Here is a 22,496-nt window from a genome sequence, read left to right as displayed (position 1 = left end):
TAGTGCAGCTCATCCAGGATGGCACATCAATGCGAGCTGTGGCAAGAAGGTTTGCTGTGTCTGTCAGCGTAGTGTCCAGAGCATGGAGGCGCTACCAGGAGACAGGCCAGTACATCAGGTGACGTGGAGGAGGCCGTAGGAGGGCAACAACCCAGCAGCAGGACCGCTACCTCCGCGCAAGGAGGAGCAGGAGTAGCACTGCCAGAGCCCTGCAAAATGACCTCCAGCAGGCCACAAATGTGCATGTGTCTCCTCAAACAGTCAGGAACAGACTCCTTGAGGGTGGTATGAGGGCCCGACGTCCACAGGTGGGGTTTGTGCTTACAGCCCAACACCGTGCAGGACGTTTGGCATTTGCCAGAGAACACCAAGATTGGCAAATTCGCCACTGGCGCCCTGTGCTGTTCACAGATGAAAGCAGGTTCACACTGAGCACATGTGACAGACGTGACAGAGTCTGGAGACGCCGTCGAGAACGTTCTGCTGCCTGCAACATCCTCCAGCATGACCGGTTTGGCGGTGGGTCAGTCATGGTGTGGGGTGGCATTTCTTTGGGGGGCCGCACAGCCCTCCATGTGCTCGCCAGAGGTAGCCTGACTGCCATTAGGTACCGAGATGAGATCCTCAGACCCCTTGTGAGACCATATGCTGGTGCGGTTGGCCCTGGGTTCCTCCTAATGCAAGACAATGCTAGACCTCATGTGGCTGGAGTGTGTCAGCAGTTCCTGCAAGAGGAAGGCATTGATGCTATGGACTGGCCCGCCCGTTCCCCAGACCTGAATCCAATTGAGCACATCTGGGACATCATGTCTCGCTCCATCCTCCATCCACCATGTTGCACCACAGACTGTCCAGGAGTTGGCGGATGCTTTAGTCCAGGTCTGGGAGGAGATCCCTCAGGAGACCATCCGGCACCTCATCAGGAGCATGCCCAGGCGTTGTAGGGAGGTCAAACAGGCACGTGGAGGCCACACACACTACTGAGCCTTATTTTGACTTGTTTTAAGGACATTACATCAAAGTTGGATCAGCCTGTAGTGTGAGAAAGTTCCACTTTCATTTTGAGTGTGACTCCAAATCCAGACATCCATGGGTTGATAAATTTGATTTGCATTGATAATTTTTGTGTGATTTTTGTTGTCAGCACATTCAACTATGGAAAGAAAAACGTATTTAATAAGAATATTTCATTCATTCAGATCTAGGATATGTTATTTTAGTGTTCCCTTAATTTTTTTGAGCAGTGTAGTTCCATGTCCACAGCTAAAAACAAATGTCCCCTAATTTTCATTTCTAAAATCTGGTCACCTTATTTTATTATTTGTTTGGGTCAGTTCCAACTCCTGGTTCTTTCATGTATGTCAGGGAGGTTGGGTCATTAATGCTGGAGCCTGACTATGGAGGCCTTTTATAGAGACGCCACTCCCATCAATATCTATCCTTCGCCTTAAGGAGCTGAATGACTGCCACCAGCCTTCACACTGCTTCACACAGCACTGGCATGATTGTCTTTCTGTGTGTGTGAATGACAGGAGCATGTGATGTTCCTTTAAATCTGTTTCACCTCTGACCTAGCCAATAGGGACACAATGCTAACACTGTCAGAGATAACGACTTCATCATCCAATAGATTGCCTTCTCTCCTTTTCTTTAGACTACAAGGGATGGATTATCACCTTTCCAGTTAATGTCATCTATTTGTACAGTAGGTGCTAAAAAGGCAGATACTTTCTTGAGGTCAATTATGTGCCAAAATTGTTGGAATCCGCTGCGAAATTGAACAAAGATGACTATTTCCCTTCTGTTTGATGAACTAAAAAGTGTGTACTTTCGTCCCCAGTTGTTCTTCAGAGCAGGGACCTTGGCAAAACTGGAGGAGCAGAGGGATGAGCAGACCAGACACAACATCACCCTGTTCCAAGCAGCCTGCAGTGGATACCTGGCCAGACAGGCCTTCAAGAAGAGGGAGGTAGGCATGACTTCAGCACGGCTTCACGGTCATCCAGTTAGCTGCTGCTTCTTGGAGTGTACCTGTCAGAGAAGAAAGTCAGGATTTAACGGTATAAACAGGGAAGGAGACAGACAGCCTTGACATACAAAGTACAGCTCTATGACTGTGACTGTCCAATATCTATTTTATAGTTTGAAATCCAGGATTTATTTTCCATGATTTACATAAATAAATCATTTTGAGACAGAGAGAAAAAATTGGGAGATATGGTTGCCTATTTTTGTTATATTTCACTTTGTCCTGTATTGTTGGAGGTCGGAGCTAAAAAATGTCACTGTACCCTGTAATTAAATTTGCAAACCTGAACATGTGATTATTAAACTCTCTAACTAATCTAATATGGCTTTAAGCTTTCTGAGAAACGGACATATGCGGCAATATCTTCCATAGTAGGTCTAGGGGAATTTTGTTTATTGCTTTAGCTCTTTTTATCATCACTGCATCTATTTAAGAGTTGTGATAAAAAAATGTATACAACATAAGCAGCGTTTGAGTAATGGGAATGTGGTGGAAATAGGAAGCCGGGAAAAACCCAATGCTTTTCTCTTATGAAGTTCAGCGGTTGAGGCATGCTGAGGGGGAGGAGCGCTATTTAATCGGTTGGAAAGGGCAGGAAATCTGCACTGCGGAACTGTGTGATGACTAACTGTAGCATTACTAAATCCATTAACACTGCTAGACTACTTTTCTTCTGAATGCCTTCTCTGTTTTCTCAATAGAAAGATAAGATTCAATTTATTTTTTCTTGTAAAATCTTTGTCTCTGAACTAAAGTTCAGGTTTTTGTGTGGTGAGATATAGTACTCAATTATGGATGATGGCTAAGGTTATCTGATTTCATCTGGCTAAGAGTGGTTGTTTCATTTCAGTGTATCAACAGTTATTTATATTCCAGTGGACAAATGGAAGTCTAAAGGGTTATTTGTTTGAGTAATTCTTGGTTTAGTGGTTCATTGTTCACCAGGTTTGGGCTCAATGCGAATTGAAGGCTGTCAATTCAGGAAGTTAACTAAAATGACTATTCAATAATCAAAAATAAAAGGGCATTTATTGTCAATAACTTCTCAAACTGAAAAGTAGAAGCTATTTATGTAAAACGTTTTTTACATTTTCAGTATTTTAAATTCAAATCACTTCCTGACTTGACTGCCTTCAATTCAAATTGAGCCAACCCTGCTGTTCACTGGAAATATCAGGTTTTTGACCCGATTTGAACGTTCTATTACTTTTTTTAGATAATGTACAGTTCGTCTGTTACATAATAAAGTCATAGATCTAGATTACCTATAAAACAATAAGGTTTTCATTTTGAAACCTCTAGTCAGTGTGATAATGATGATAGACCAGGCCATGTGCATTTCTCTGTCTGCCCTGAAAATCACCTGAATGGCAAATATATGCAGTAGGTAAAAAAGTAGTTATTCCAAATGCACCAGCCCTAGACCAGTGTAATTGGAGGAATGCGGTGAAGTGCTATATTACTGTGTCGAGTTCTCACCCTCCCTCCCTTCTCCCTCCCTCTCCAGCAGGAAGATGAACTAAGTGTGTCTCTATCCAGAGGCCTGTCTTATAATAATGATTGTATAGTAAAACCCACTAGGGCTCTCACTCCGTTTTCCCCGTTCATGAAATTTGATTAGGCTTCCATGATTCGACTTTCACTGTATGACGTATCCGTTCTTAACATATGTGCTGTGGTTAGATGAAATACACTGAGGATGTTAGGAATGTGTTCTATAGCAGCGGCAACGAAGATGAGCACAACTTCTTAGGTCACACGTCTGAATCCATATGGTTGTAATTCAGAAATGTCAGGCTGGCAAATATACTTAGACACGTGGTGGTTGATGCCATAGAATGTCCTGTAACTGTTGATAGATTAATCATGGCTTTCAGAGCTTTTTGAAGTCATCCCAGCGTGACTTCATTACAAATACAGTACATATCATCCGTTTGAGAAGCAACAATTTCTCTTTGAACCTGTTTGCCTCTCTCTTTCTCCCCTCTCCCTCGTAGTGGAGGGGGCATATGGAAAACAGGATGTTTTCTTTTGAAACACACACAGCCCGTGCTCCCCTGTGTGTTTTCTTTCCTGACGTAAACCTTTGGGAGCCGGGGGGAATTGAACAGAGCAGCCGATGGGCTTCTTAATTAATCTCTTGTTTTTAGTCCGGGAGCACGGTGCTGAGTGGAAGCAGGTGGCGTGGGCAGGTGCTTCTCCTACACAGTAAAGTAGCGCTCAGTCTTCACACGCACAGCGCACGCATGCATGCACACCACACACACACTCACGCACAGGCATACCCACACCTCGGGCAAGGAGAAAGACACAACAAACCAAAGTTATTACCCTGCAAATAACATCTAGCCCTAGATGATTGTCTGAATCTTGGTCCAGGATTCACATCCTCTCTCCAGCCTGACGTACAGTAGAGACAGACAGGCCCTGTCAATATGAATAGCCTTTTGTTTATTCTCGTCTTGCAAGTGGCCTAATCTTCTGTTTGCTTTATTCATTATGGTCTAAACATCACAAATGAGTCCTGTTGAGTGTCCGTCTCAGATTTGCTGAATGTAGCATTGTGTTTCGGCTTTCATGGTATGACAAATCCTAATTGGCCATAGAAGCTGCCTTCGGTGGGGAATGCTGAGAATATTGTGTTTCTCTAATTGGGTTTTGCCATAGTCTGACACTACTAGAGATGATCCGGCAGAAGCTACACGGAAATTGTGTAAAAACTTGTTATCGGCTGCCAAGATGTATTGATTTAATTAATCAAAATAGCTTCCAGCCTTGGGACATGCTCTGTTGTAGCAACCCTCCAGAGAAGGCTGACTGACGAGGCCTGGTTGGTTAGTCGATGCTGCAAAACAATTGTTCAATAATAGTGAAGACATCAGAAACTATGAAATAAAACATTTGGAGTAATGTAGTAACCAAAAAATTGTTAAACAAAATATATTTTCTTTGTGATTCTTCAAAGTAGCCACCCTTTGCCTTGATGACAGCTTTGCACATTCTTGGCATTCTCTCAACCAGCTTCATGAGGTAGTCACCTGGAATGCATTTCAATTAACAGGTGTGCCTTGTTAATTTGCGGAATTTCTTTCCTTCTTAATCTGTTTGAGCTCAGTTGTGCTGTGACAAGGTATGGGGTGGTATACAGAAGATAGCCCTATTTGGTTAAAGACCAAGTCCATATTATTGCAAGAACAGCTCAAATGTACAAAAATAAATTAAAGTCCATCAAAGTTTCAAGAACTTTGAAAGTGTCTACAAGTGCAGTCGCAAAAACTACCAAGCACTATGATGAAACTGGCTCTCATGAGGACCGCCACAGGAAAGGATACGTTTATTAGAGTTAACTGTACCTCAGATTGCAGCCCAAATAAATGCTTCACAGAGTTCAAGTAACACACATCAACATCAACTGTTCAGAGGAGACTGCATCAATCAGGCCATCATGGTTGAATGCTGCAAAGGAGCCACTACTAAAGAACACCAATAATAAGAAGAGACTTGCTTGGGTCAAGAAACATGAGCAATGGACATAAGACCGGTGGAAATCTGTCGTTTGGTCTGATGATCTCCAAATTCAAGATTTTTGGTTGCCACCGTGTCTTTGTGAGACGCAGAGCAGGTGAACGGATGATCTCTGCATGTGTGATTCCCGCCGTGAAGCATGGAGGAGGAGGTGTTTTGGTGTGGGGGTGCTTTGCTGGTGACACTGTCTGATTTTATTTAGAATTCAAGGCAAACTTGAATTCAACATGGATACCACAGCATCCTGCAGCGATACGCCATCCCATCTGGTTTGGGCTAGTGGGACTAACATTTGTTTTTCAACAGGACAATGACCACAACACACCTCCAGGCTGTGGCATCAGATGACCTGACCTCCACAATCACCCGACCTCAACCCAATTGAGATGTTTTGGGATGAGTTGGACTGCAGAGTGAAGGAAAAGCAGCCAACAAGTGCTCAGCATATGTGGGAACTCCAAGACTGTTGGAAAATTATTCTAGGTGAAGCTGTTTGAGAGAATGCCAAGAGTGTCAAAGCTGTCATCAAGCCAAAGGGTGGCTACTTTGAAGAATCTCCTATGAAATAATATATTTGAGTTGTTTAACACTTTTTTTGGGGGGGGGGGGGCTACTACATGATTCCATATGTGTTATTTAATAGTTTTGATGTCTTCACTATTATTATACAATGTAGAAAATAGTAAAAAATAAAGAAAAACCCTTGACTGGTAGAAGTACATGTGGGGTTTAGCGAGAACTACAGTAAATCACATTGGAGTTTAGACTGATAATAATAATCTGATGAGATATTATTTCTCTAGTTGGCACCAGAGATCCACTCAACACACAACTATTTCTGTACTCTGTAGGCCTAGTAGAGATAGCTCTGCACTGCACTATGCTTCCACTCTCAGCCCATACAGTACAGTCCAGTACAGTCACACCCACTCTTTCTCTCTGTGTGCTGGGCAGACCCATGACCTGGCCATCCGCTGCATCCAGAAGAACATCAAGAAGAATAAAGGAGTGAAGGGCTGGCCCTGGTGGAAGCTGTTTACCACTGTACGGCCCCTCATTGAGGTGCAGCTCACAGAGGAACAGATCAGAGGAAAATGCGTGAGTATCCCTGTCTCTGTCTGTTCTGGACATTGTTAGACTGTTTAACCACCCAACCTCACACCCACTGCAAATCTGCTTCTCATGTCTAAAGTAAGGGTTTGCATGTTTTGAAATGGGTGTTTGCTTACCCACAACCATGAGTCGACTCCGTATGCTGTATGTCAGCTGGGAGTGGTGAATATCTCTCATGTTGCATAGGATTCCAACATGGCTACCTCAGCTGTTTCTACAGTCCTTTTCCCATTCTCATAATTTTCCTTTTGCTGTATGTTCTCTTCCAGGAGGAGATCCAGCATCTGAAGGGAAAGCTGGAGAAGACTGAGAAAGAGAGAAACGAAGTGAGATTGAACAGTGATCAACTGGAGAGCAGGGTGAGTCTCCCTTTCTTCTATGCACTGCATTCTGGAAAAGAGTGTTTGCTGCAGAAGTGGTAGACAGTAACTCAGTCATACTGGCTTTATTCACCAGAAGCTGTGTCAGGTTATTAGCTCAAACAGTCCACCGTTGTTCATTGTTTGACTCCGTCTGTGATAAGAAAAGTAGTCTGAGGATATCACTCTCAGGCTTCGTAGGAAGCTTTTTGAGGGTGAGTTTGTCGAGGGCTTCTGTGACTGAAGATAGGCCGGGCCATGGGGCATACACATTGACTGCTGTGTGTTCCTCCAGATCTCAGAGTTGTCAGCAGAGCTTGCAGACGAGAGGAACGCCGGAGAGTCGGCTTCCCAGCTGCTGGAGACCGAGACGTCTGAGAGACTGAACCTGGAGAAAGACATGAAAGACCTGCAGGTATAGACGGACACATGCACTCACTCACTCTTGAGTAGTTGTACTTACACTAGTCCATTTTGGTTGTCAGTGAGCCTAAGTAATAGGACATGTAAGATGGAGCATGGAAATAATATTTCGTAGCGGGAATATTTAATATTCTGTCTACCTTAGGCTACGTTTGACTTAATGAAGAAGCAGATGGAGTGTATGGAGATGGAGGTGATGGAGGCTCGTCTCATCAGAACAGCAGAGCTCAATGAGGACGTGGACGATGATGACGATCCAGGTGAGGTCTGATGCCTATAGACTATCCACACAAAACCCACTGTGTATGCATGGCAAATATTCGGTTGTAATTATGGTTGGGGAAAGGTAATGCATTTGACTACTTGTAAAAGAGGATACCCACATATTACATAGTAAAGGTTAGGTTGTAAATTGCATTATGATCATTGTTGTTTTTTCAGAGGCAAACAGACACAGCTTAGAAAGTGGCCCATGGTATTTAATAGTTCCAAGCTAATATGAAGGCTGTTGTGTGACTCATCACTAGTACAATATCCGAGACTACATACAGTAGGATAATTGGGTCAAAAGTTGCATAATGACATGTTGTCCATGAATTGGCCCGTCTTCTATGGATTTACTGGTGTGGGATTAAAATACCCACTGTCAGGCCTTAGTCCTCTCTCTCTCGTTGTCTCTGATCCCCTTCTGCAGTTAGCGAGATGTCATGCTGTGAGTGTATTGTCCTTGAGTCTCTCTGCCCCTAAATCAAGGCGCTCGAGTACCCAGCCCCCACATCCTCAAGAATAAAGCCAGAGTTTGAAGGTTTCAGATAAATGAGAAAATAATCTTGTGGATCAGAGCCGGTGGCTCCTGGAAGCTGTCATTATTCTTTAAATATGCAAATGTCTGTTACAGCCTCTCAAACATCTGATAAATGAACCTGGACACTCTTCTAGTCTCCACTGCTCTAGTGTAGATACGCTCTGACAGCCACTGCTGTGGGCCCAGGTAGAATGCTCTATGCCATATTAGGTTCTGCGTCTCCACTAAACCCTTACAGATTCTATAGTCTACTTTAATGGTGTCCGGTCAGTTTTGAAATGTATCTACTGGTAGCTGTTGAACTTTGAATGTCATCTTACCTAGAGACGATATCTTGAGGGATATTCTTGTTCCCTTGAAGCTTTTTCCACTTATATTGTCAAGTCATGATGAAAAGTTTGGTAGAAGAAAAGTTTGTCTGTCATTGGCAACATGTGTATGTGAGACACACAGCAGCTCTTTCTATATCCTAATGATCCTCCGTTGCATTAAGCCTCGTTCAGTCAGCCGGTCCAGCATCAGAGGATCGGTCACTCCAAATGTCACATGGTCTGTCTCGGTCACTCCCCGACCCTATGTACTGTCACTGGTCTGTCCCTCAGGAGGAGAGTGGCGTCTGAAGTACGAACGAGGCATCCGGGAGACTGAGTTCACCAAGAAGAGACTTCAGCAGGAGTTTGACGACATGCTAGAGACTGAGCAGCAGAGTAAAAGACCTCTGGAGAGGAAGGTATGGCCTTGGTGTTACGCTCATTCTGGCCTTATCATGTATTACTCTGGTGCACGTATTCACCGGAGTTATGTTCATATGCATCATAACATTCATACTTATTGTGTGTGTGTGTGTAGCTGACTGACCTGCAGGCGGACAACGATGAAGTGCAGCGCTCTGTGCAGCTGCTGAAGAAGAAGTGTAGCAGACTGACGGCTGAGCTGCAGGACACCAAGCTGCACCTGGAGGGCCAGCAGAGCCGCAACCACGACCTGGAGAAGAAACAGAGGAAGTATGCACACGCACCTACTCACATTTGCAGATACACGCGCACACACACTAATACACAAGAGCAAAGCCGTCATTCAACAGCACTGGTTTTAGAATAATGACTATAGAAATGTTTTTAGTGAAAAGTGAGGAACCTGCTTCTTTTGTCTCCTGAAACTTCCTCACGTACATTAGCAGACCTATCCAGGAGACTAATAAATATTTTTTCATTTGAACAGAGAATAGAGACGGGCTGTAATCTGTGTAATTACATTAGCTGAGAAAGTGAGTCAGACTTTTAGCACTTGAGAGGTTTGTGCTGTGGCAGAATGTGATCTCTCCCTTGGGGCTAATTGAAGATGCTCTGTGGGAGTAATCATTTTCAGCTGTGCAAAGCCGAGGACCGCTTCTCTTAGAGAAGAAAAGAGAATTACGGGACCTGACAGTTCAGAACACTTCACAATGCAGTTGAACACTCCTAAGTGTGGCTGCCCCAGACATTTGAATAGAACATTATGGTCATGATTAGAATGCTTTTGTAAATTAACAGCTAACTGTTAACATTTTAAAGCTGAGTGCTTATAATGAGTCTAGAATGGAGGCTGTACTGTTAGTAATAGTCCTCGGTGGGATGAGAGGAGGTGAAATGCTTCCTCTTATTGCAGTGAATTGAGTTCTAAATGATTTAACTCAACAAATGGGCCTGCTTAAATATTTTTAACTTAGACTGAAAGTGTTGTTGCTTGCGTCATCAAATCTTCTACTTCATTCAGAGCGTCCGAACAATCTATTGGATGAAAATTATCTGTAATATTTATACTTTTTCTGTAAGACCAAACTCAGTGGAGAGTGAAGGAGAGGTCTGTATGAAGGCCTGTCAGTAGTGTAACGTGTGTGTGTGTGTGATGCAGGTTTGACTTTGAGCAGAGCCAGGCCCAGGATGAAGTGCTGAGAGAGAGGACACAGAGAGAGAAGCTGGGCCGGGAGAGAGACATGATGACAGGGGAGCTGTTCAGTCTGTGCCAGCAGCTGCAGGTACAGTACAACCTGGACACAGATGACAGATCATAATGTAATTGTTCCCCCTGGGGAGTCCATGTCCTCTGAATGTCTGGCCTAGTCCAAGAGTCCTCTGAGTGCACATGTCTCTGTGCTGCCCCCTGCCTGCAGGACAAGGACATGGAGCTGTGTGCCATCCAGCTGAAGGTGGAGCATCTGGAGGCAGAGCTAAAGGACCTGTTGTCCCAGGAGTCCAAGGATGAGTCGTCGCTGTCCAAGACCAAGAAGACGTTCCGTGACCTGGAAGCCAAGGTCAAAGACCAGGAGGAGGAGCTGGATGAGCAGGCCGGGACCATCCAGATGCTGGAGCAGGTGAAGGAGGTGAAGAGGGGAAGAATACAGAGCCTATATAGGAGTTGCCAGTCTAGAACTGTATTTGTGTGTGTGTGTGTCAGGCCAAGCTACGTCTGGAGATGGGGATGGTGAGTCTGCGGCAGACCCACTCTAAAGACATAGAGGGCAAGGATGAGGAGGTGGAGGAGATCAGGCAGTCCTGCAGTAAGAAGGTAAGAGGGATGTACATATGACTGAGGTATTTTCCACATCAGGCCTATTTGTGATTTTATCACCTATACATAAATTCCTCACTTTAGAGTAACAACATGCCAACCCATGTCACGTATACAGCAAACAGCTCTGACCGGCACTTCAACAAACACACATTAAATGTGTAGGCATTCATGTGTCAAATTGCGCTACACTGAATTCAGTCATTGCATGACAACCAGATCTGGTAATGGCTGTCTACTTGGCATGTTGTTTGGAACATTTTGACTACATACGTCTATAATGACACAGGGAACTTCTTCTACACAGTCATTTCACATTGACAGTCCAACATATAGTGCCACATGGAGTATGACATTGATCTGGCCCTCTGACTTTAGACCTATGAGGAAAAAATGTGGTGTGGTAGGTGTTGGTGGGTGACACCGCAGTGATGGTCATCTGTCAGCCTGTCCCAATGAATGTGTAGTTCCTGTCTGGAGTCTACTGACCTTCCTCCTGTTTTATCTTGTCGGTCTGTCCATCCTACAGCTGAAGCAGATGGAGGTCCAGCTGGAGGAGGAGTATGATGACAAGCAGAAAGTCCTGCGTGAGAGGAGAGAGCTGGAGGCCAAGCTGCTGTCTGCCCAGGACCAGGTACACTGACCACTGTGTGTGTGTGTGTGTGTGTGTGTGTGTGTGTGCACGCGTCACACATGGGTTCAAATGTTGTCACATGGGATGGATATAATGTTTCCCCCCATTGTTTCCTATGACCGAAAAGAGCTTCTGGACATCAGAACAGCAATCACCTAACCTCGATTTTGGATGAAGAATTTTATTTCAATGTCTCGGCCGCGCTGGATATACTGCTCACTGGGACCAGGTCCTAATCCCCGATACTCGGAAGATGGAAAATACGGTGATATAGTGGCTGACTTGGGGGCAACCTGACAAAACTACGGAGGCGAGTAAATAAACTGCCTCTACTCTCTGTTCTATTGGTGAATGTACAATCACTGGAAAACAAACTGGACGAGATCCGTTCGAGAGTATCCTATCAACGGTACCTGAATAACTGTAATATCTATGCTTCACAGAGTCATGGCTGAACAAGGACACAATTAATATAAATCTAGCTAGTTTTCTATGCATCCGCAGGACAGAACAGCAGTCTTGTAAACTTCGGGGCGGGTGTCTCTTTGTTAACCACAGTTGGTGCGCCATCTCTAATATTAAGGAAGTCTCCAGGTTCTGCTTGCCTGAGAATAATTCATGATAAGCTGTAGACCATACTATTTACCAAGAGTTTTCATCTATATTTTTATTCGCTGTCTACTTACCACCACAAACAGGGAAACTGACATCCATTTTACCTCATTTCTACCAGCTTGTCACCTGTGCAACTACAGGGGGAAAAAAACTCTAGATCACCTTTACTCCACACACAGAAATGCATACCAAGCTCTCCCTCACCCTCCATTTGGCAAATCTGACTATAACTCTGTCCTCATGATTCCTGCTTAAACAGGAAGTACCAGTGATTCGCTCAATTTGGAAGTCATCCGATGAAGCGCATACTAAGCTACAAGACTGTTTTGCTAGCACAGACTGGAATATGTTCCGGGATTCATCCGATAGTATTGAGGAGTTTACTACATCAGTCACAGGCTTCATTAACAAGAGCGTCGACGACTTCGTCCCCACAGTGACCGTACGTACATATCCCAACCAGAAGCCATGGATTACAGGCAACATCTGCACTGAGCTAAAAGATAGAGCTGTCGCTTTCAAGGAGCGGGACACTAACCTGGATGCTTATAAGAAATCGCACTACGTACTCCGACGTAGAAAAGCGTCAATACAGGACTAAGATCAAAACCTACTACACCGGATCTGATGCTCGTAGGATGTGACAGGGCTTGCAAACTATCGCGGATTACAAAGGGAAACCCAGCCATGAGTGCCCAGTGACACGAGTCTACCAGACCAGCTAAATGGCTTCTATGCTTGCTTCGAGGCAAGCAACACTGAACTATACGTGAGATGCTGTTCCGGACGACTGTGACCTTTTTGGTCCAAAATTAGTTTTACCAACCAAAAATATTTTTTCACCATAATTACACTCAAAACATACAAAATAAACAGATGAGCATGTTTTGTTTTTCTGAAACAAGAAATGTGTTACTAGTAATAATTAAAGGGTTTTGTTGATTCTACAACTGAACATCAAGGATCAACAAAATGCCTACCCTGCCACAAAAGGCAGACAGAGCCCACCCCATTCCCATCGACGGAGCTGTAGTCGAGCAGGTTGAAAGCTTGGTGTCCACATCACCAACAAACTATCATGGTCCAAATACACCCCGACAGTCGTGAAGAGGGCCAAGCTTCCTGCCATCCAGGACCTCTATACCAGGCGGTGTCAGAGGAAGGCCCAGACTGTGCTCTCTGCTACTGCATGGCAAGCGGTAGCAATGCACCAAGTCTGGAATCAACAGGACCTTGAACAGCTTCTACCCCCAAGCCATAAGACTTCTAAACAAGATGGATATTTAGCTAGTCAAATGGTTACCCAGACTACCTGCGTTGACCCTTTGTGGCACTAACTCTCTTGCACTGATTCTATGCACACACTGGACTGTACACACACACACACACACACACACACACACACACACACACACACACACACACACACACACACACACACACTTTCACATATGCTGTTGCTACTGTCTCTATCCTGTTGCCTAGTCACTTCACACCTACCTATTTGTACAGTACATAGCTATCTCAATTACCTCGTACCCCTGGACATCGTCTCGATACTGGTACTCCCTGTATAACATGTTATTACCTCGTACCCCTGGACATCGTCTCGATACTGGTACTCCCTGTATATAGACATGTCATTTTTATTAGTTATTCACGGTGGATTAATTCTTTGTCACTTTCAATTTATATGTATTTGTATCTTAACTTTAATTCTGCATTGTTGGAAATGGACCTGTAAGTAAGCATTTCACTGTTAGTCTACACCGGTTGTTTACGAAGCATGTGACAATAACATTTGATTTGAAATGCATTTCAATTCGATTATTTATTTAAATACTTGTTTTCTGTGTATTTGAGTTTTCAAATAATGTGGCCTGAATCAGCTACTTCTATTGAAAGTATTTTCAAATAATTTCCTATAAAAAGATGATTTAAAATACCAAAGAGACCTGGGTTCAAATGCATGGGAATATTAAAATATTTGTATTTGAAAATACAGTTGTCTATTTAAAAAAAATATATATTTCCACATTTCTTTGAAATAAATTGAAATGCCCTAAATAGTATTTGAACCCAGGTCTGGTGTGCGTGTGCAGTGTGTTTTTTAGCGTGTGTGAATGTGTGCCCTCTACTTTAATCTTGATGTAGTCTGGGAATAGTGGATCTTGTATTGGGCTCTGATAGTTTGCTGTGAGGTGGGAGCTCATGGTGAACATTGTGAGCTGCACAGTAGTTACTGTTTAGGTGTTCTACTCTAGGTGGACTGCAGGGACGTGGAGACCGAGAAGAGGCTGAGGAAGGACCTGAAACGCACCAAGGTGCTGCTGGCTGACGCCCAGATCATGCTGGACCACCTGAAGAACAATGCCCTCAGTAAGAGAGAGACCGCCCAGCTCAAAAACCAGGTACACCACCCAGCATTACACTACATGGCCCATCTTATTATCATCATGTCAATGCTGTACTTTAGTGACATTCTGACAGCTTTACTACTACAAATAATCTTGTCAATGTATTGCGCTTGCTCTCCTGATCAAGGACACGGTGTTGAGTTTTCCGATTTCTGAAGATCTTGATTTAGCTTTTCACCCTGACCTTGTAATCCTCTCTTCCTCCTCCTGCTATATCTCCCTTCACAGCTGGAGGAGTCAGAGTTCACGTGTGCGGTGGCGGTGAAGTCTCGTAAGGGCATGGAGATAGAGATCGAGGACCTGCACATCCAGATGGAGGAAGTGGTCAAAGTCAAGATGTCGGTGAGTGAGAGATCCTTCTATTGCCACGCTCTCTTTGAGAGGACTCCCAACTATTATAGCTGCCTAATGCCTACTGTGAACTGCACACAGGGTATGGAGTAAGACCACATCAGTGTGCTGTATTTCCATTTCATTTTAAAGGAAAATACCACTCAAAATCTATTTGTCTGTGTGTCTCAGCCAAGTATTTATTGTGTAGAGACAGTGGCGGTTCAAATATGTAATCTCTGCAACACTACAATACCAAATTACCATGTGTAATTACAGCATTTTACCACGTTTTTTACGACACAACAAAACCAAACCACAGTGTTGTTAGAAACAGCAGGAGACCCTGTTGCATTTTTTACTCCCTCTTTTACACACAGCAGACTATTTTAATATTGTGTAAAAACACTGCCGTGAATATGTTCACATCTCCCCGCCATCATGGAACATTGAAATGCTAAGTCTTTTTTTCTGGAAATGTTGCATTTCTCGGTTATGTGCTAATGAATGAATTAACTTTGTTTATATTTTTTAGTCTTTAATGCGTTCCATAATCGTCTCCCCAGGAGAGTGCTCTCTGTGATTTAGAGGAAATTACAGTCCTCTGGGGAGGGCAGAGAGTCATGACGGCTGTGTAGTCTGAGCTGCTGATTGGTGTGTTTATGGCTATGAAAGGTCTTCTAAATGTGTCTAGTTTGGGAAGGCATACTGAGAGGCTGGGTGTGTAGTGGGCAGTAATATTTATCATGTGTACGATATACAGTATATTATATATTAGCCTATTCAAATGTTTATCTGATGCCATAAAGATAATTTAAAATATACAAGCAAGGTTTAGGCAATGAGTTGAGGTTGACTAGCAAGAATTGGTCTTAGAATTGTCTATCAAAGACAGATATTTAATTAGCATTGTACAGTGAATGGAGTCACATACAAGGCATAGCGTTACAAAGCATTAACAAGCACTACAAACTATACTTTTAGGCATATATATCCTGAGGTTAACTTAGAAGACAAAACATGAACAAAGAAATGCCTACAAAGCCAGAGGCCTAGAAGCCTAAGAAATGACAGTTGATCACACAACCTTCCTCCATGGACTGACTGGATACAGGATAAGAGAGAGAACAAAGGCATTTAATTCAATTTATAACATCTGAAGGTGTAACCTTTCAACCCAAAATCAACCACCATTGACCAATCAAACGATACCAAGTTTACAGTATCCTAAACACTCGCAGGCCTGATCTCCACAGGGTGTCACAGCATTTAAATACTTGTGTGAGGGATGAGACCAGTGTAAATAAGACAGAATTCCTGAGAAGACAATACAAATTCTTTGCATAATGGAGTAATTCAGAGTTCACCCTGTACAGATACAAAGATCATACAGGTTGATATCCATTAGATGGCCATTCCACACTGCTTGGGTCTAGGACTGGCCAGCTGATGACCATTCAATACTGCTTGGGTCTAGGGCTGACCAGCTGATGGTCATTGATTACTGTCACTGGCTCTGGTTGAAAAACAGCTTGCGGTTTGGTAAATTTTGCCTGTCTCTCTCTCGCTCAGCTTGAGGAGCAGGTGTCACGTCTGCAGAGGGAGAAGAATGACCTGCAGTCTCGTATGGAGGAGGACCAGGAGGACATGAACGAGCTGATGAAGAAACACAAGGCTGCCGTCTCCCAGGTAACCCTGCTCCCAACACCCACACAGCCTCAGTTCTATAGACCTGCCCTGTAACTGTGGTACATACATCCCTCTCAGCTACACAGCCTCAGTTATATAGACCTACCCTGTAACTATGGTATATACATCCCTCTCAGCTACACAGCCTCGGTTCTATAGACCTGTCCTCTAACTATGGTATATACATCCCTCTCAGCTACACAGCCTCAGTTCTATAGACCTGTCCTCTAACTATGGTACATACATCCCTCTCAGCTACACTTCCTCAGTTCTATAGACCTGTCCTCTAACTATGGTATATACATCCCTCTCAGCTACACAGCCTCGGTTCTATAGACCTGTCCTCTAACTATGGTATATACATCCCTCTCAGCTACACTTCCTCAGTTCTATAGACCTGTCCTCTAACTATGGTACATACATCCCTCTCAGCTACACTTCCTCAGTTCTATAGACCTGTCCTCTAACTATGGTACATACATCCCTCTCAGCTACACTTCCTCAGTTCTATAGACCTGTCCTCTAACTATGGTACATACATCCCTCTCAGCTACACTTCCTCAGTTCTATAGACCTGTCCTCTAACTATGGTACATACATCCCTCTCAGCTACACTTCCTCAGTTCTATAGACCTGTCCTCTAACTATGGTACATACATCCCTCTCAGCTACACTTCCTCAGTTCTATAGACCTGTCCTCTAACTATGGTACATACATCCCTCTCAGCTACACTTCCTCGGTTCTATAGACCTGTCCTCTAACTATGGTACATACAGTGCATTCGGAAAGTATTCAGACCCCTTCCCTTTTTCTAAATTGTTTTAACGTTACAGGCTTATTCTAAAATGTATTAAAAATAAAAAACATATCTTATTTACATCAGTGTTGAGACCCTTTGCTATGCGACTCAAATGAGCTCAGGTGTTTCCATTGGTCATACTTGAGATGTTTCTACAACTTGATTGGAGTCCACCTGTGGAAAGTCAATTGATTGGATATGATTTGGAAAGGCACACACCTGTCTATATAAGGTCCCACAGTTGACAGTTGTCGTGACGTGACTTTCATTAATGTGATGACGGTTATTTATCTTATCAACTAACTGTTTAATTGTTACTCAATTAAATTAATCATGTAACAATTAACTCACTAGGAATATTGTGCACCACGGAAGAAGTTGTTTAACAAGTTACCATCTCCCGAATTAAACTCTAAAGATACATAAATATGTTATCGATAACAGTCACTTATTAATCATTACCTCATATCAGTATCATTCTGAACGTCGCAGACTTCTTGACTCCGCAAGAACCCCAGCCTTTTCTGATTATTCAGTTCTACACAAATTGATATAATTATTTATTTACTAACTAAGTAAATAATAACACAGAATACACATGCCACTTACATGAGACAAAGGTCCCAAGTGGACTGACAAGACGGCTTGTTACACAGAGGGAGGGGTAGATAAAGAGCGATATAAGGGGACATTTATCATACATTTGGGGACTACGCTCACAGTAACCATATACCTTGCACACAAACTACCACCCGTTTGGTTAAGGAATGTCATGTATTTACATGAAGATGTCTTTGTCGTCTCTCTGAAACCAATCGATCCTTCTATGGGAATTGTCTTGATGGGTGTAAGGCTCTGGTTGTCCACCAGAGGTCACAATGTCCTTAGTTCTGGCTTGGCGTTGATGTTTCTTCAGCTTCACCAATGATTGTCTGAGATGGGATCTTCTCCTTCCTTTCTCGGGTAGATAGTCAAGTTCTAAATCCCTTTACATTTAGGGGTCCTGAAGGAGCACAGCGGTCTAAGGCACTGCATCTCAGTGCTAGAGGCGTCACTACAGACACCCTGGTACGAATCCAGTCTGTATCACAACCGGCCGTGATTGGGAGTCCCATAGGGCGTCACACAATTGGCTCAGCGTTGTCCAAGTTTGGCCAGTGTAGGCCATCATTGTAAATAAGAATTTGTTCTTAACTGCCTTTTCTAGTTAAATAAAAATATATAAAAATAAAATGCACAGCTGCAGACTGTCAAATGTTCTGGCCTAGTCTTTATCTTCTTCACCTCGTTTTGAGATTCCAACCATTTCAATGTGTAGCCACGGCTTCACGTCTGCTGGTCTAGTCTTTGGTTTATTATTCAGGGTTCAGCTCCCGACCACTTTACATGCCAGTAGCAACCAGGCAATGTACTGATTTGGTAGTTTCAACCATTCGTAACGTTCAGCTGACGCTGTCCGTCTGCTGGTCTGAGTATGTTCATCCTTAGCGAGTCCTTTTAAGCACTCTAGTAGGAAGGGCAGTTCCATCACACTGACACGCTTTTCTGACCTCATTAGGGGCGTGTCTTAGTTAATGATTTTTCATGTCCATTGCACATTATCTCATTAGAAAATCTAAATCACATTCCTATCTTAACAAAAATAGGTTCATCGTTCTTCATATTGTTATAACATCATATTGGATGGAAGCTTGAAAGCTACAGTAGAATGTGTTTCCTTCCTAATTTGGTTCATACAGTTTTTAATAAAATCACAAAATAAACAATATGACATGATTATTCTTTAGGTCCCCACGGACCATTCCTAACATTCCTATTGTAGAAATATTGTTCCAAGGGCCTCCCGAGTGGCGAAGTGATCTAAGGCACTGCATCACAGTGCTAGCTGTGCCACTAGAGATTCTGGATTCGAGTCCAGGCTCTGCCGCAGCCGGCCGCGATTGGGAGACCCATGGGGCGGCGCACAATTTGGCCCAGCATCGTCCGGGTTAGGGGGTTTGGCCAGCAGGGATGTCCTTGTCCCGTCGCGCACTAGCGACTCCTGTGGCGGGCCGGGTGCAGTGCACGCTGACACGGTCGCCAGGTGTACGGCGTTTCCTCTGACACATTGGTGCGGCTGGCTTCCGGGTTAAGTGGGCATTGTGTCAAGAAGCGGTGCGGCTTCATGGATCTGGGCTAGTATTCCCCCCTTTGTGTCTTGGGACCCCTCCACCAGCGGTTGGTGTTGGTGTCTGAGTCACAAACGAAAAGGTTGGCTGTCAGCCATTTGCCACGCAGATCTGAGGCCTTGGATCCTCGACCAGGAGAGTCATGACACAGTGCATGGCAGATGGGAGAACCTTGCAGAAGGACAACTGCCTCTGCAGTCCTCCACCAATCAGGCCTTTATGGCAGAGTGGCCAGACAGAAGCCACTCCTCAGTAAAAGGCACATGACAGCCCGCTTGGAGTTTGCCAGAAGGCACCTAATGGACTCTCAGATCATGAGAAACAAGATTCTCTGGTCTGATGAAAGCAATATTATACACTTTGGCCTGAATGCCAAGCGTCATGTCTGGTGGAAACATGGCACCATCCCTACGGTGAAGCATGGTGGTGGCAGCATCATGCTGTTGGGATGTTTTTCAGCGACTGGGACTGGGAGAGTAGTCAGGATCGAGGGAAAGATGAACGGAGTAAAATACAGAGCGATCATTGACGCTCCAGAGTTGTCAGGACCTCAGACTGGGGCAACAGTTCACCTTCCAACAGGACAACAGCTCTAAGCACTCAGCCAAGACAATGCAGGAGTGGCTTCGGGACAAGTCTCTGAATGTCCTTGAGTGGCCCAGCCAAAGCCCGAACGTGAACCTGATCGAATAGCTGTTTTTGCTTTGTCATTATGGTGTATTGTGTGTAAAGGAGGGGGGGGGGACAACTATTTAATACAGTTTAGAATAAGGCTGTAGCGTAACAAAATGTGGAAAAAGTCAAGGGGTCTGAATACTTTCCGAATGTACTGTACATCCCTCTCACATCTTTCTCATGAACACTGCACAGGATGACTAAGCCACCGACCTACATTTATGAGTGGGCCATGAGTCACGTCTCATAGGAATCACAAGCGACAGCTGATGTGACAATACCTCCATATTCAGCAGTAGTTTATAGTAATTTCTCATTTACTTTCTCTCTATGCCTTTAGTGTGACACGGCGTGGGTGCCAGGATCTGTGCACTTTAAAAAGCTGCTAATGTATTTTCCTATGTGTAGGCGGAACTGTTTTGAGACGTTAGAGATAAATGCCACTAAATAGCATTGAGACATTCAATCTGTTCCACGGGAGATTCTATTAATTAGAATAAGATTGTTACAATATATATTATTTTGAATACTTTACTATTGGTTATTAACCCACCTAAGAAGAAATACCTGCGTTCAATGTTACCATTCCACATAAGAAACTACTGTAACTGTCTCTTGTGTGTTTTGTGATGTGTCAGTCTGCCAGAGACCTGGCCCAGATCAGTGACATCCAGGTCCAGCTAGAGGAAGCCATGAAGGAGAAGCAGGAGATCCAGGACAAGGTACACATTACAACACAAACTTCCATGGCTGCCCGCCAGGGGAACCCCGATCCCACTGAAAGTCCCCCACCTATCCCCCTCCACCCATCCCTGTCACACCTTTCTACAAATCAAATATTGTTTGTCACGTACGCAATTCACAGCAGGTATAAACAGTGCATAGAAATGCTTACTTCCAGGCTCCCTCAACCGTGCAGAAGTATGTCCATAATGAAAATCTCAAATAAGTAGGAGAAAGTAGCAAGATAAATAATAAAGGTTATATGTACACAATAGGATATTCAGTATAAATGATCAATGTGTGACGTCGATAATGACTGTATTTGCAAATAAAGTGAATGACTTGGTCAGCAGTGGAATGAATTTTCTAGTATATAAATGGAACAGCAGCGTTGACTGAGTGTGTGTATGCTTGTGTGTAAGGTTTTGATGTGTGGCTAGTCAATGCAAATAGTCTCTACTGTGCAGGTAGACAGCTAGGGTTAGCTGTTCACCAGTCTAATGGCCTGGTGGTAGCAGCTGTCTTGGAGCCTGTTGGTCCGAGACCCGATGCGCCGATACCATTTGCCAGATGTTAACAGGGTCTACAGACTGTGGCTCGGGTGACTGGAGTCCTGCACATTCATCAGCCGCTCAGAGGACAACATGCCCTCGGCACAGTCATACATGATGTCCTACACCTACACTATTACCCTGACCTTTACCTGGAGAGGCTCAGAGCTCTGTCTGTGTGCTTAGTGCCTGATCTTACAGCTAATACTGCTGGCTGTAAGGGGGTTTTAAGAGCTGCCACCAAAGGCTGCAATAGATAGCCATCTAAATCCTGTAGCCCTGTAGTGATTAACAGATCCACTATGATAAGAACATTGTGTTCTTTAATCACATGAAAGGCCAGCTCCAAATCCTACTATCAGATGCAAAGCTCCTCATTAGTAGCCGTGGTACATTTTGGATACACTAAATAAAAGTATCTCCTCTCCTTTAGTGTATCTCGTCTTAAGAGGGAACAAGTTTACAAAGCATTGATCTTCTTCCCCTCCGTGGTGGGATCTGTGATCATTATTCAGGCCTGGTTCTCCACCTCTCTTTCTGGCCATTACAGGCTACTGGGGTTATGTTATCCTCGGCTTATTGGCTATTAACATTAGATATGCCTAGCATAAAGGGCAACAATAATGCTGGCTAGATTCCCAAAAATTCAGCTGGGGGGGGGGGGGGTGATATTCACAATGCAGTTGAAGGTAAGAGGTGAAATGTTCTTATTTGTGCAATAATCAAGCATCTGTTGTAAAAGTATGGAGGCCTAGTATTGATTAGAGAAGAGAGAGGTTGGTTGTGTAGGGCAGAGTGGATGTGTTCAGTGCCGTGTCAATAGCACCCCTCTGTGTGTGTGTGTGGCCCCCTCCAGTTGCAGTCCCTGCAGAGCCAGCTGGAGTTCCAGGAGCAGTCCATGGTGGAGAAGTCTCTGGTCAGCAGGCAGAAGGCCAAGATCCGCGAGCTGGAGACCAAGTTGGAGTACGAGAGGACCCAGATCAAACGCCTGGAGGTGAGATGAGGGGAGAGGGAGCGAGATGGCAAGGTGGTGGGACAAGGAGGGAGGGAGAGTGTTGTGTGTGTGTGTGAGAGCGAAAGGGGCTTGTAT

The 22,496-nt window shown here is 44.1% G+C and overlaps 1 protein-coding gene across 1 annotated transcript in view; it reads left to right on the top strand.

Moving 5' to 3' along the window:
* The window catches only part of LOC110537246 (unconventional myosin-XVIIIa), a 108,995-nt gene that overhangs the window by 67,717 nt on the left and 18,782 nt on the right, over window positions 1-22,496 (top strand). The window contains exons 21-36 of the mRNA XM_090192061.1: window positions 1,841-1,969; window positions 6,509-6,652; window positions 6,937-7,026; window positions 7,322-7,441; window positions 7,595-7,709; window positions 8,857-8,984; window positions 9,104-9,258; window positions 10,148-10,271; window positions 10,407-10,607; window positions 10,691-10,801; window positions 11,334-11,438; window positions 14,318-14,464; window positions 14,699-14,812; window positions 16,373-16,489; window positions 20,771-20,854; window positions 22,263-22,400. Coding sequence (XP_090048187.1) covers window positions 1,841-1,969; window positions 6,509-6,652; window positions 6,937-7,026; window positions 7,322-7,441; window positions 7,595-7,709; window positions 8,857-8,984; window positions 9,104-9,258; window positions 10,148-10,271; window positions 10,407-10,607; window positions 10,691-10,801; window positions 11,334-11,438; window positions 14,318-14,464; window positions 14,699-14,812; window positions 16,373-16,489; window positions 20,771-20,854; window positions 22,263-22,400 — 2,022 coding nt within the window. The remainder of the gene's footprint in view (window positions 1-1,840; window positions 1,970-6,508; window positions 6,653-6,936; window positions 7,027-7,321; window positions 7,442-7,594; window positions 7,710-8,856; window positions 8,985-9,103; window positions 9,259-10,147; window positions 10,272-10,406; window positions 10,608-10,690; window positions 10,802-11,333; window positions 11,439-14,317; window positions 14,465-14,698; window positions 14,813-16,372; window positions 16,490-20,770; window positions 20,855-22,262; window positions 22,401-22,496) is intronic.

Source organism: Oncorhynchus mykiss, chromosome 12 (assembly GCF_057628025.1).
Source record: "Oncorhynchus mykiss isolate SJ-2025 chromosome 12, ASM5762802v1, whole genome shotgun sequence".
In the NCBI taxonomy this organism is placed as follows: domain Eukaryota; kingdom Metazoa; phylum Chordata; class Actinopteri; order Salmoniformes; family Salmonidae; genus Oncorhynchus; species Oncorhynchus mykiss.
The sequence above is the reverse complement of the archived record's forward strand: the minus strand, read 5'-3'. Positions and strand labels throughout refer to the sequence as shown.